Below are 15007 nucleotides of genomic sequence, written 5' to 3'. Positions count from 1 at the left end.
ATGTAGCTGGGTTTTAACAGCACCTATTTACACTATAATGACAAAAGCTTTTTCCTTGCTTGCCTCTTTCCATGGATATTAACCCTCAATTGAACTTAAATCAAGAAAAAGAACAATAAGAAATCAGCAATGGTGGAGGGTCTGGGAAATAAGTACCAATGAAAAATAGTCTGGGCAGTTTCTGAACAGTTTTATCTCTTCTTCCTGAGTCAACCTAACTTCCAGCCCTTCCTTGCTATCTGTCAAAGGTTCAAGGAGACACCAGTCTTAAACCATTTCAAGGCTTCTGTTCTAACAAAAGTTCAGACTGTCTTAGAAGGTTCCTACAATCAGAAAACACAGAAATACTCACTTGTTTGGCCTTTGTCTTTGAAATTGTATCAGAAATTGGTTTCTTTCTTTCCTTTACTGCAGTTTTAGAAAATAATTCTTCAAATTCATGACAGTCTATGGAAGGCTCTTCAATCTTTTCCCAAATAAGCGAAGGGCTGGAGTCTCTAAAAATTAATCAAAAGAACCATAAAAAGCAAAGTCCTACATCATGATGAGCAAAAACAAAGAGGACACAGAGAAGGAAGGGAGAAAGGGAACTGAAAGAAAAAAAAATGATAAGGAAGAAAGAATGTTATCAACTTGACGAAAAGGTTAAAAGGTCTGTGTGAAAAAGACCTTTGTTCACACTAAGTAGCAAAAAATATTTAAAGTTCTTCATCATAAAAGTTTCCATTAGTAGAAAGTTTTCACCAAGTCGTTTAAAAAAAGGACATCTGTTCAGTGATAATTTTCTGATATCCTCATTATAAAGTCACCAACAGGAAAACATCAAAGCAAACTCCTGTCAGCATGGGCAAGAGGAGTAAGGAAGGCTTGATTTCTTACATCCCCATGTGACTTAGCTTAGTCAATTAATTGAGGGTTAAAGAAAAGTAAGTCTCTCCAAGGCTAGGTGAGGTAGTAAACACCTTTAATCCTGTCACTGTGAGTTCAAAGCCATTTTAGGCTACATAGCAAGTTCTAGGCCCAGCCAGAGCTGCATTGCAAGATCCTATATCAAGAAATTAATTAATTGCTAGATTAATGCATACATAGTATGTACGTACATATGTCTGTATGTCTGTCTGTCTGTATGTATGTATGTATGTGTGTGTGTATGTATGTATATATTACATTTCAAGGGCTTGAGAAATAGCCAGAAATTAACCACTCTTGCTCTTCCAGATAATCTGAGCTCAGTTTCTAGCACACACATCAGGCAACTAACAACTACCTGGCACTCTAGCTCCAGTTGGTCTAACAGCCTCTTCTAGTATCTCAGAGCACCTGTGCTCATGTGCTGCACACACATACATGCAAATAAAAATAAATACAAATCTTTATCAAAGATAAATGTTTCTATAATAATGCCCCCTTTCTGTGCATTGCCTCCCACCTGCCCACTGTCGTTTTCTTTCTCAATATCTCCTTGATTGTGCAGTGTCACTAAGAAAAATAATTGTGATTTATAAAAAGTAAATAATGAAATAGAGCACCATATTTTGGATCTGGGAAGAACAGGTTTTACTAGAATTCAGAATGATTTATCAGCGACTGGAGAGATGGTTCACTGCTATTCCAGAGGTCCTGAGTTCAATTCCCAGCAGCCACAAGGTAACTCACACCCATTTATATTGGGATCTAATGCCCTCTGCTGGCATTCATGTATTCATGCAGAAAGAACACTCATAAAATAAATCTTAAATTAAAAAAAAAAGATTCGTTAATATACATAAATGGTAAGACACTCATAGAGAGAATAGACTGGAAATGAGGTGGGGGGGGGCAGGATATACAATATATCCTCCCTGAAAAGCTTTAGTGAGGAGAAAATCAATTCAAAAATTGCAAAGGAATCATGTTCCTAAACGCATGCCCCTTTGTTCAAATACATCAAGGAATTATAATAAAGTAGAATTTAAAAAGCCAACAGCATCTAAAACATGGTTCTCACACCTTTTCTTCCTTAATGACCAAGCGTTTCAGTACAGGCTCAGAGACTGGGAATAAGATTGTATGTGGACAAATTTGAACACACTGGGTGAAAAGGTGTTACTTCAATATGGTCATTCCCATCTGTGATGGTGTGACTTGGCCTTGTTTCCCAAGAAGTCCCAGGGTGCTCTCAAAGTTAAACTACTTTATACACATAGATTAGATATGGTTTCATGTGGTGTGTTTCTCAAGAAGAACTTTTTATGAACAAGACAGAATCTTAATGCAAGTTTGTGCCTTTTAAAGGTGCAGAGTTTATCCTAGAGCGTCAGTTTGCCTATGTTTTCAATTTACATTCTTGCGATTGGTTGATAATAAAGAATTAAGTAGCAAAAACAATGAGTGTAAGCTAATTGTGCAACAAATATGCTTGCTTCTCTGCCGTGGCTGCTTTTATAGACAAGCCGTGCTTCAGATGGTTTGAGCATATGGGGCAGTCAAGACCTGGAACTATAGGCAAAAGCATGTATGCTAGGAAAAATAGACCCCTTTATCCTTAAAACAAACAAAAAATCACTATAAACAGATATAATTTAGTCTCAGACAGAGATGTAAATATGCCATTTTTTTCTTCCTTTGATACTGCAAGAGAAAAGTCTGCAAGGTTAAATAATTGCTTCAGGAAACACTGATGTTAAAATCTTACATAAGTTTTGTAGTTGTATTTATAACTCATTAAATTATACTTTCCCACAAAGTTCTACAGTAAGTGTCCCCTGGTGGAAAGAAACTGAAGGTCTAAGCTGCTTTTGGGTTACCTTTTACTATGGAGCTGAATTCTTGTCCAATAGAGAGGCTTCATTGGCCTGCAAGGCTCGATTGGCTGCTTCCTAGCCACTCTGTCCTGATTCATCCCTAATCCAAACAAGCCAGTTGGCAATGGAGGAAAAAGAAATCCACAACCTTGAGGTGCTGCTGGTAAAGTGCTACTCCCAACTTGTGAGGAGGGTGGAGGACCTGAGCCAGGCAACAGTGGGGGTGGGGGGATGCCTGCCCCAGGGGGAGGTGGGGCTGGAGGTGGAACCCCCATACCTGGTAGAGGAGGTGGTGGAGGAATAGCAACTCCAGGTAGAGCAGGAGGAGGGGGTATGCCCACTCCAGGTAAAGGAGGGGGAGGAGGTATTCCCACTCCTGGAAGTGGAGGGGGTGGGGGTATTCCCACTCCAGGGAGAGGAGGTGGGGGAGGTATTCCTACTCCAGGGAGAGGAGGAGGAGGGGGTATTCCCACTCCAGGGAGAGGAGGAGGAGGGGGTATGCCCACTCCAGGTAAAGGAGGGGGAGGAAGTATTCCTACTCCTGGAAGTGGAGGGGGTGGGGGTATTCCCACTCCTGGAAGAGGAGGAGGAGGAGGGGGTATTCCCATTCCAGGAAGAGGAGGTGGAGGAGGTATTCCCACTCCAGGGAGAGGAGGAGGAGGGGGTATTTCCACTCCAGGGAGAGGAGGTGGGGGAGGTATTCCCATTCCAGGAAGAGGAGGGGGAGGGGGAGGAGGTGGTATTCCCATTCCAGGGAGAGGAGGAGGTTGGGGAGGGGCTGGCAGCATTTCTGGTCCCTGTAGACTGGTAAGTTGTAGGGCTGGGGCTGTAGGACTGGGCAGAGCAGGCACTGTTATGTCAGAGAGACAGGGAGGTGGGGGAATTGCCATGCCCAGGCCAGGCATGAGACTGGAGGACTCTGTACAAGGCAGAGGTGGTGCGGGTGGGATATTACAGTTGTTTTTAGAGGGGGAGAAAACAGAATGTTCATGGCTGGTTTCCAACTCCCTATGCAGAGAAGGTTGGGAGGGCTGTCCCTGACTATCAGACCCAAGAAGAGAAGGAGGTGGTGGGAGTTGTGATGCACTCTGAGTGGCTGGTTGGGCATCCAACTGTACTGATATTCTCCTTGGAGACACAATCAGAGAGATCTCTGAACAGAATTTTGTTGGAGGTCCCGAGGGTGAGGTTAAAAGGGCTGACTCTCCACTTGCCGCTGCAGGGAGCCCCGGAAGACCCTCTGGTGGTGCCTTTGGAGGTGGCAATGTCAGGATTCTACCCTCTTCTGTTGGAGAAGTCTGTATTGATTTTGCCTCGAGAGTCCTTGGAGGCTCTGCAACCTTCCCGTGCAATCCAAGAGCATCTAGACTGACATCTGCAGAGGCTGTCAATCCATTCTCAAGTCCTGAAAGGCCTCTGGGTCCCTCCAAGTCCAGGGCAGGATATTGCTTTTCTAGCTCAGCTATTTTTGTACGCAGATCCTCAATGGTCTGTTCCAGTTGCTGAATTACAGTTGCCTGTCCTTCAGACTTCATATCGAAAACTTCCTGAGAGATAAGGACAGTCACAATTAGTAATATAGTGGGAAAATACAAATATCTAAAAAGGAATGAGAAAATTACATAAAGTCATATTTGGACTGCCTCCAGAAAGATCCTGCCACAGATTTTACTGAAATTTCAGGGTGCACCCTCTTTTCTGCCCTTGGATTTTAAAGTGGTTCACACATACTCCCACTGAATCCTAAAATCTTTTTCTGTCTCACCTTTATACAATGCCACTGAGAATGGGAAACTCATGTCAATTTATCACAACCTAGAAACACCAGGGTAAAGAGTGTTAAAGAGGAAGTACCTAAATCAATATCTGGTGAGCATGTCTCTGGGTGGTTGTCTTGGTTACTTTCATTGATTTAGGATGGAAGTACCCACCCTGACCCAGCTCTGAACTGTAGATGAGTAAAGAAAGCTAGCAGAGAAGAGAGAAACTTCTAGTTGGATGCTCTGCTCTTGACTGGGGATGTATCCCGACTAACTGCTTCAAGTATCTTCCTTGAGTTCTCCTTAATGATGGATTGTAACTGAGAATTATAAGGCATATATTATTTTTCCCCAATGGCTTGATTTTGGGAAGTATTTATTTTATCACAATAACAGAAATAAAACTAGAATAGTACTCAAGGACAGAGAAGAACATTCTACAACATAAATGTTTGCTTTCCTGACTATGAATTGATGCCATTAGGACATTCTCCAGAGACTCTGGAAGTTACTTTTGAATTTCAAAGGCAATTACTTGCTTTTAGAAGTGTGCAGAGTCTCCAATAAGAATAAGTCATAGATTACTGACACATAAAACCATGAGAATATACACTATGAATGTATATCATAATCCACTTAGGACATTTACTACAATTTTATTATTTTACTGGAAGCATTTCAAAAGTGTTCACTGATGGTTCTTCAAAAGTCATAAAGAGACATTTTAAATGGGCAAATTTTGAGTGTACATGTGATTTTTACAAACTTAGGCACACATACAAACCCTTACATCATCATTTTTCAACAATATTTATACAAAAGACTATAATATTAATATATACAGGTGGTGTTATATATTTCTAAGTAGTCTATGGTAAAAGATATCCCTATTTTATTTATCCTATTTTTATTCCCCATTTGACCATTGTACAAATTTCCATACTGTAATTAGAACGTTAAAAAACACAAGTAACAAAAACAAAATGGAAAACTATAACACTGAAATTCAACTCAACAAGGCCTTGACCATTCAGCTTTTTCTTTTCACACCAGATTACCCAAATGTGTAATATGCCCATTTTCCTGGCATGCTGGTAAATGGGGCTTCTAAATATTAATCAGGGTTCTTATTTGTTTTCACTAATGATTATAAAAAGGTTCCTTGAGGAGTCAGTGAGATATCTTAGCAAGTAAAAGCACTTATTACCAAGTCCAACAACCTGAGTTTGATCTCCAGAACTAGAAGGAGGGACCATACTGCTAACAGTTGTCTTCTGCCTTCCACAAGCACACTGTGACATTCATGTGCCCTCTCACATATAAAATAAACAAACGAATAAGTGAAAATGTAAGTTTATTGATGAGTGAAATGCAGTAAAAAATATACAGAAGAGATTTTCAAAATGCTATTAACTAAGTTAATCCATTTTTATCACCAATTGAAATATCGTAAAACTAGACTAAAAGTACTGAACATTGAGAAAAATAAAGTGAAAGAAGAAAATGATTTTGCTATAATGGCTGCACACTGTATCAACTATTATAGTCCTAACAAAACTTATGTCCCCAGATTCACAGACAATCTACTCAAACACACTTAAAGCTAGTAACAGTAGGAGTTACAGTAGCAGCAATGGGAAACATTTGAAGATTTAAAAATTTTTAATTATATAGCCAGTCAGTAAGAGGTTAAAAGAATCATATTACACAAGAAAACTGGTATCAGACAAAGTCTTCTAGAGAGGTTCACTTTGACATGGCTGCAGCCATGGTGGGTTATAATATCCTAATTACTCTTATGTAACCCTTATCAGCCTTCCCTTATAGTTTGCCAGCACACTGTAAAAGACAAGAATATTGGAGTGTTATGTGGAGCTTTATGACTGGGCTCTATTGCTAGGAATGTCCCTGATATTAATATTAGTGTAAAATAAACCCATTGTGCTCTTACTAGGATAAAGCCACATTTGACTTCACCAATATACACAACTTAACTTCTGACTCTAACCAAGGGGATTTCTTGCTTTTGCTGCTTCTAAGGACAACAGTTCTGTGAACAAGTGTCTAATATATTGTGATCCTTGGGATGTCTGCCTCCTTTGGTGCCACAGCATCCTGGATCCAATCCTCATATACAGGGACTGAACTGTTTAGAACAATCTCTTGAGTGGAATCTACTTTAGATAATGTAGAAATTATTGGATCGCCCAACTAAATGCTTCCTTCTTCTGTTTGTAGAAATGGGAAGAAAATGCCATTTAGAGATTCCCTTGCAGCTAGGTTTCACCTGTTAGATGATGTCACAGAGAGGTTTAGAGTAGAAAATGCTAAGAGTGTGACTGACAGTGGAAATTTAATTACTTGAAACTTCTTTGGAACAAATATACAACTTGCACTCTAATTTGTGACTGTCACCTGAAAAGTTTCATATTTCTAGGTCAATTTCAGCTTATAAGAACAGCCTTAAAACTTTCCAACTCATCCATTGAAACGTCTCATCAAGCAGAAATCCAATGTGTACAACTCATTCCATATCACAGCCTAATTGGTAGAAATAATATGAATTTTTCAGATTAAGATGTATGGGGGAAATAAATTAGGTTCTTTTGCAAAAGAGTAAAATTTAAAAGCTAAATGACCATGTCAATTACTTATTTGGGGCTAAATATGTGTTTCAGTAGTAGTTTATTTCCCAAGCATCCATAAAATCTTAACTGTGAACCATGTAATGAGTGGAAGAAGAAAAAAGTTTTATTGCAGAGAAATTAAAATAAATTTTATAATTAAAATTATGTTTAGTAAAGACATTTGGGTAAATGTATGATCCTATGATAAAGGATTCAAACAATCCATCTTTTTACTTTTTCTGAGGCAGAGAAATACTACAGCTGAGAGATTAGCAATTTCTTCTCCTGTTGCATTTGCATTGGGTATCTTAAAACAGCATGAAATCACTGATAAACTAAACCTGCTAAATATTGTATTACAAGTACAGTTTAGAGAACAGGAATTAGTGGTGCTTTGTGAGGAAGGGGAAGGACTTAGGGCTGAGCTGAACACTTTAAGTATTACATTTACTCATTTAATTTGTTGGTTGGTTGTTTTGATGTACTAAGTACTAAAGCTAGGACCTTATGCCCACTGTACCATTAGCCCTTGTTATATTAATTTGTCTTTCATTTTGAAGCAGTTTCCACTAAGTTTCCCAGACTGACTTTGAATTTCCTCTGCAGTCCAGACAGTCTTCGAACTTCTAATCCTCCTGCATTGGTTTTTGAGTAGCTGAGATTACATGGACATAACACTAGGCCTACCTATATATATATATATATATATATATATATATATATATATATATATATATATATATATATATATAGTCAATATACTAATATGTATTTTTATGTATTTCATTCATTTTAACATAAAGCAATAAGTAACACAAATAATAAAAAAGTTGAGAAAATAAGTAAATATAATATAGAATTACATGCATTCTTTAGGGTTTAAAGATTTTCTAGTGTATGGCACAGTAAGAAGTAAATTTAAGAAATGGTAGAGGAAATATTGATACAATTAAGATCCAATAATAAATCTTCAATAAACATCATAGCACATTGTGTGGTGCCAGGAAGGAGCAGAGTTAAGGAATTCTTGAAGATATTAATAATCACACTACAAAGACAAGAGATAAAACCCTTTTACAGAGCTTTTTCTTACAGGTAAGTTTATAGAAAAAAAAGGAAGAAAAGATGGGATGAGAGATATTTTCCTACTTTTTACATTATTTCCACTTCAGAGGGGAAAAAATACAATTTTTCCAGAATTTACATTCCCTTTTGACCATGTTTAACTCACTCCATAAAATATTGGAAGCTACAATCCTTTATTTTCCATCTTGGAAGCAGAGTAATTAAGCTCTTCTCAAGTCAAAATGTTAAGATTTTCAGTTCTCAATTTAGTTAAGAGTCATCAAAGAATCTTATCTGCCCTTCCTTATCCAGGGTTATCTATCAAGGGCTGGCTGGCTCACAGCACCCTTGGCAACAGTTTCTGTTGTATTCTTAGGGAAGGCTGTATTGCTTGTCAGCAGGAATGCTGATTTCTCTATGGGTTATCTTTTTGTTTTTTAAGGAATTTACATGGTAAATATAGGTCATTATCAACAAAAAGGCCTAGCTGTCCTCTGACCATGTAAGCAAACATTCTATGCTCGAGCCCACATGAAGAGAAGCTCTGCATAGCCCACCCACTGACAAAGCCACAATTTAATCTCTAAGAGACTGCCAGGCACTCCATGGTCCACACAAAGTTCTCAAGTGAGGAGCCTGTTCCCTGTGTCCAGTGCCTGGAACTTAATCTTCCATCTCCCAGGCTACAACTAGAAGATGTCTATCCAATTCTCAAAGGGCTTGACATCGGAGAAACACACTTTGTTATCTTAGACTTCTACCCTTTACAAAAATGTTCTCAGCATTTCCAGAATTGTGCAACAGTTTATCCAATGTTCATGGCAATAGCTATAAAAATTACATCACTCTTTTAAAAGAAGGGCAAAGTATAGTTGTGACATTTTATGAAGAATCTATACAATAACTATCTCCTTGTAGACAGATTCGGACAAACCTATTTTATACAATGTGAAAAGCAATATATTTATGTATTGCCAATTTTGAGATTATCTGTATTTATAAATACCGTTTCAAATCCCTAACTCATCAAGAGCAGTAGATGTTGCTCTCCTATTTGGCTCAAAATTTCTATGCAATCACGTAGCCAAAAATTTTCTATTCCTGTATAATCTTAAACGTGGGTGGTGATGGTCAGTTCTTATAAATTGTTTAAACACTTGAATATCGCAAAATACAAAATGCCATTGAGAGAATAAAATGTTCGCCAAAAACATGTTTCCAAGTGCAAGCTTATTTGATTCCCAGAAAAGGAACCCATTACAGTAACATTAAGGTTACAATTGTCACAAAAGAAGCCAAGATACACTCAAGCAAGTTTTTGCTGAGAAACTAATGGGCACATCTTTAAAGCTTTATTATATTGTGACAGCTTGGTCCTTTCAGAGCCTACAATATAAAAACTACTAGCTGGTAAGTTAATACTAAATTGATTTTGTAAATAGTGATACGATACGTAAAATTCATTGTCTATATCACTCAGATTTACAAGTTCTGTTGATTTTAATGTCCCTGTATTGACAAATGAGGACACTACACACATCTATACAAGCCATTTAAATTCTATCTGTCATGTTTTAATTCTAAAAGAAAGAAAAAAAAAAAACAAAGGTTTTGGAACAAGCTAATGGCATTCCAGATCTACAATAACTTAATATATGCTAGACAGGATCCCTTAGAAAGCAAATCCAGAATCTAAACAAGTATGATTGCTTACAAAAAAATAAAACACAAACCATTTCAAATTTTAGGGCTAATTTCAAGAAAGGGGGAAATAATAGGACATATGATATATGGAAAATTATAAATAACTTTTCAAGGGCTTGTTAAAGTGGAACTCATTTCAGAAAATAAGAGCTTCTCAGAGTTCAAACAGAATGTATGAGGAGGGAAGGATGGGGAAGACAAGAGAGGGAGGGAAGGGAAGAGAGAGGGAGGGAGGGAAGAATGGAGGGAAGGGAGGTAGGGAGGGAGCACTATGGAGTCTGGAGATGGATACTGAACACCTTTATCTATCATTCTCTGTATTATTCATTGAGACAGGTTTCTCAATGAACCTGGAGATTATCATTTCTTCAGCTAGCCTGGTGGCCATAAAGTCTCAGAAATCACCTTTCTCCACCTTACACATAGTACTGGAGTTATGGGTGCACACAGTCATCCCTACACAGCTTTTAATGTGGGTGCTGCAAAGAACCTGGGTCTTCAAGCTATGAGGGAGTGCTTCCCCACTGACATATATCTCCCTAGAACTTCCAAACTTTATAGTAAAATGAATATTAACTTGTTGAAAATTGTAATGTACTTAACCCAAAATGAATCTGGTAAAGTCTATGGAACATACACAGGACGTGTGACATACGTGTAAGGAAAACAAGTTAGAAATAAAAACTGTCTAACTGGCTATCTTCTTGTTACTTACCATAACAGATGATCAATAGATTGATGCATAGCCGATAGGAGTCATTGATAAGGAACTAGAGTAGAAGTAATAATGTATTTGGGAAAGAGCCAAGGGAGAAGGAATCTTTTGGAACTCCCATCCAGCTATTGAGTTGATAATCTGGCAGAATGCTGGATCATACTCTAAGAGCATTGCTACATTTACCGAGACAGAACCACGAAGAAAAGCACTGTAATGTGTATGTCTTTCATGATCCATGGATGGACGAGGCCATCTCCTGAGCACTTACTTCCCTTACACTAACATCCAACTGCAGTCAAATGCCAGCCAATCCTAGAGAAAATCAAACACAATGGATTAAGATCTCTAGTTGGTGATGGAGAGTTCCCTAGGCCCTGCCATGCTAGCACAATTGCTCTCCCAATGCAGCCAATGGTCTTCTTATCAAACATGGTGGCCTTAACCTTGGCTAGGACAATTATTCAAGGCTCCTACTCATGTCATTCTTCATGAAACCCTCTCCTCTCTTGGTTCCTACAATGTCGAACTCCACCTTCTCATTTTTTTCTCTATTGCCTTCACTGCTTTTGCTCTTATTGTTTAGTTTTGCTTTTCTGCAGAAGCAGTGGTCGTGATTTAATCTTTGGGTGACTTTGCCGGCAATATACAATGAAGACATCACTTTCTCATTCACCTGTCTCTCCTCTCTGCTGGTTACTTCCAGTCTTTCCTTCTCATTGCTGCTTCAATCCTGCCTTGTACCTGCTTGGCTCTTGCTGCTACTTTATCCCCCTGCCTTTTGCCTTAAATCTAAACTGTATCTTTATCCTCCAACCAACTAGCATGTCCTGAGAGCTTTGAACCCCTCTTAATATCTCTCATGATGAATTGTCCCAAGAATCACCAGGGGCTTGTTAAACCCTGGCCTGTTGTCTGAATCCCTAGGGTTAGCCATGCAATTGCATTTCTAATCAGTCTCCAGTTAATGCCATGGTTGCTCAGACTAATCTGCATCTGGCACAGTTACCACATCCACACCCCCTCCTTGGTTATCATTTCTACTGCATCATATAATGCCTCAGCTGAGACTCTCAGCAACCCAGAACTGTACTCGTGACTGGCTCTACTGTGCCTCTTACTGTCAACCCCAGCTTCCTTTGCCAGGAGGTTTACTTCCTTGTTTTTGTTTTTTTTTTTTAAAAAAAAAAAAAAAACACTTTGGCCTCTGCTTGCTGAGCACATGAGCACATGTTAATTTCTCCCAAGGCTCATAAGGTTTTTAATGATCTGCATGACGAGCATTGCCCATGTCATAGTTAAGATATGAATCGCCCTCTTTCGACTCACAGGGCTATTGAGGAGGGATTGGATCATGAGGGTACCAAGTTCATCAAAGGATTAATCCATGCATAACCTCCTAACCAGGACACTGCTTCTGGTTGGAGGGAGTATATCGCCTGCTGCATGCTTCTGGAGGCAGGCTTATACCCCTCCCAGGCTGTTTGGTAGGCTTTTGTCACCTGTCCACCCAGAGTTGAGCCACTTTGCTTCACTGTACAGTTTCTCTGTGTTCTGCTTCACCAAGCTTGGGCCTAGAAGCAACTCAGCCAAGAGACCGTGGACTAAAGCCTGAAACCACAAGCTGACATAAGCCTCTCCTCCTTTAAACTGTGACTAACACCCCATTATCCATCTGGCCTACTACAGAGGGTATACTGTAAGGATTAAATATGATATACTTAACCTGTGTTCTTCAAATGCATCATAAGCAAAGTCTCTGAAAAAAAATCCTCAATTATACAGTGCAGGACCACTGCTCCTGAAGAAAATACAAGATTGGATTCCAGTTTCCTGCAGGCCTTGGGTAACATCTTGTCACATGATCCATATGTACCCTTTTATTTAAGACTTGTTGTTGATTCACTAACACTGAATGCTTACACTGGCCCAGGACACTCTAATTTTTGCTAGAACAAAGCTTGACTAACTTGTAGTCTTTTTACTAGGTCCACCAAGGCCTTCTGACACCTAGGAACGCCAAGAGCATCTTAACACTAAGTGTAAAGCCATTTTCCACACTGAAATCACCAAAGAAATACCACAGAAATGTGCAAGGCGGGCCCTTTAATAAACCACACAAAGGGTGCTTGCTTACAGACTTCCCTGTGTTCAAATTCACCTAGGAAAGTACACACTTTACAGTGCAAGATTTTTAACTGCACTGGACAGGTTTGCAAATGACCACAAACACGCCCCAGAAATATAAGCCCTGCAATCAGCTTTAGCCAGTAGGTGAGTTCACAAATAGAGATCCATGAAAAATGAGGAGCTCTATGGTACAGTATTGGCTTAGCATGTGCAAAAGGCCCTAAGCTTGATCCTCAATATTGACTACAAATTAAAACACAACAGAGACTATCACTCTGAATCTGACTGTTGTACCTTAAGCTCTTCAGATCTTCTTTCACAGACGAATACACTTAAATCCCTCAGAGCTCCTCAGGTAGGAATGATATATAAGCACATTTTACACTTGAGGAAACTAAGTCATTAAATGAGATACTTTCCCTGAGGAGAGTCACACCTGCTATACTCACTTCAATAGCTAACCTTTCGCTAGCAGTTCCACTTAAGGTCTGTTATGATTACAACGTGTACCCACACAAGTCATGCATGGGAAATGTTATACTCAAAGCAATTTTGAAATTACCCCAAGTAATGGATGCTATTTGAAGGTGATGCTTTGGAGGTGAACTAAGACTGACTGCCATCACCAGCCAGTACCTTAGTGGCTTTATGAAAGGAAGAGAAATCTAGGCTGGCAGTTTCAGTCTCCCTCAGCATGACCTGCCACTCTGTTCTCACATACTGAAAGTCATGGAGACATGAAAGAGCTACACCCTTGCACATTCTATCCTCCATGCCTGTGAACTAAATAAATGTCTGGCTTCCACCAAATACCCATTTTGTGACCTTCGGTTTTCTAAAGCATCAGGAAACAAAGCAAGATGAGGTCAAACAAAGATTGTCTGTCGACCAAACTGGAACCAGGTTCCTCTGAGGCTTCAGCCTTGTTTTAAAAACATTTGACCAAACACTAAGGTTTCTCAAGGCCACACCCTTAGACTGACTCTATGCTCTCCCTTAATGTGACTCTGTGAGAAGCTGCAAGATTGCCATAATCTTTTATCTGTTTCAGAAGCAGCTAAAGATAAGGCACAGTCTCTGAATTCTAAGATGGGGACGGAATCCCAGCTTCTGTCATTGCCAGTTAGCAGACAGTTCTCGCATGCAGTGAAGAACCCTAGTCATGCTCATTCCTGGACTCTCCCAAGCCTCTTCTCATCCCCTCCCCCTTGTTCTTCCTTTGTTCCTTAAAAAAACTCAATCATCTTTGTGCAATCCAAAGTTGACTTCGGTTCTCAGTGGAATTTCCCCCTACCATAGTCATTGCCACTGACTGAAAATCTGTCTCTCACATCCTCATCAGTGTCTGCTTCTGCTTCACTCTGACTGTTCCCCAGCTAAGTCTAGAAAAACTGCGATTTGTGCTCAAGACAACAGCCCCACAGCCCACATCCTCTGTGAGTAAATTTCCTACAACTGCTCAAAGATGCGCCCTTTGCTCCTTCTCATCAGCATGGTCATCATGTATTGATTCATTCATCAAACATTTCTCTGGGCTCCATCAATCTGCCAGACTGTGTGTTAGATACTGAGGAGACAAAAAAAAAAGTACAGATAGTATTATATTTATGGGACTCAGTCCCTGTACATAAGTCCAATGATTCCAGACAGAAGGCATGGACACAGTCGTTACAGTGTAAGGACCCCAAAAGGCTCTAGAGCATGAGGCTTTTTACACAGTGGGTGTGCAAGAGGCAGTGAAAATGAAACACTTTGGGCATCCGAGGGCACAGGAGAAGCATGCAAGGGAAGATGTACAGGATAGTGGAGTCTTGAGGAAATGACTTATTTTTCCCTAGACCAAGCTGAATCTGGAGGAAAGACAGTCAGAGATAAGCCCAAGAGGGCATGGCAGGAGGGAGACTCTGTATGTCAAACTCACAGGCCTGAAACCTTTTAGAGACACAGTGAACAGTCCTTGAGTTTGTCTAAGCAGATATCAGAGGTAAACAAGTTTGTGTTTTCGGAAAGATAACTCTGGGGGCAGCGTGCAGGAAGAGATTAGGACGGGTCAAGATGGGAAGTAAGGGGATCCATAGGGAGACTGTGGCTATAATCCAGATAACAATGGGGTCTGGGCTCAATCATGTCCTGGGCCAGAGGCCACCAGCAAAGGTCAAGTCTCCACAGGAGGAATAAGTTAAGCTGCCGGTCACATCAACTGGACAATAGTCACCCTAAGGC

General features: G+C 39.7%; 1 protein-coding gene across 1 annotated transcript in view; it reads right to left on the bottom strand.

Annotated features, from left to right (window-relative positions):
• The window catches only part of Fmn2 (formin 2), a 339622-nt gene that overhangs the window by 213589 nt on the left and 111026 nt on the right, over positions 1-15007 (bottom strand). Inside the window, exons 5-6 of the mRNA XM_052201126.1 lie at positions 2787-4330; positions 353-497 (exon numbers count right to left, since the gene is read on the bottom strand). Coding sequence (XP_052057086.1) covers positions 353-497; positions 2787-4330 — 1689 coding nt within the window. The remainder of the gene's footprint in view (positions 1-352; positions 498-2786; positions 4331-15007) is intronic.

This window comes from Apodemus sylvaticus, chromosome 12 (genome assembly GCF_947179515.1).
Source record: "Apodemus sylvaticus chromosome 12, mApoSyl1.1, whole genome shotgun sequence".
Classification (NCBI taxonomy): Eukaryota; Metazoa; Chordata; class Mammalia; order Rodentia; family Muridae; genus Apodemus; species Apodemus sylvaticus.
The sequence above is the reverse complement of the archived record's forward strand: the minus strand, read 5'-3'. Positions and strand labels throughout refer to the sequence as shown.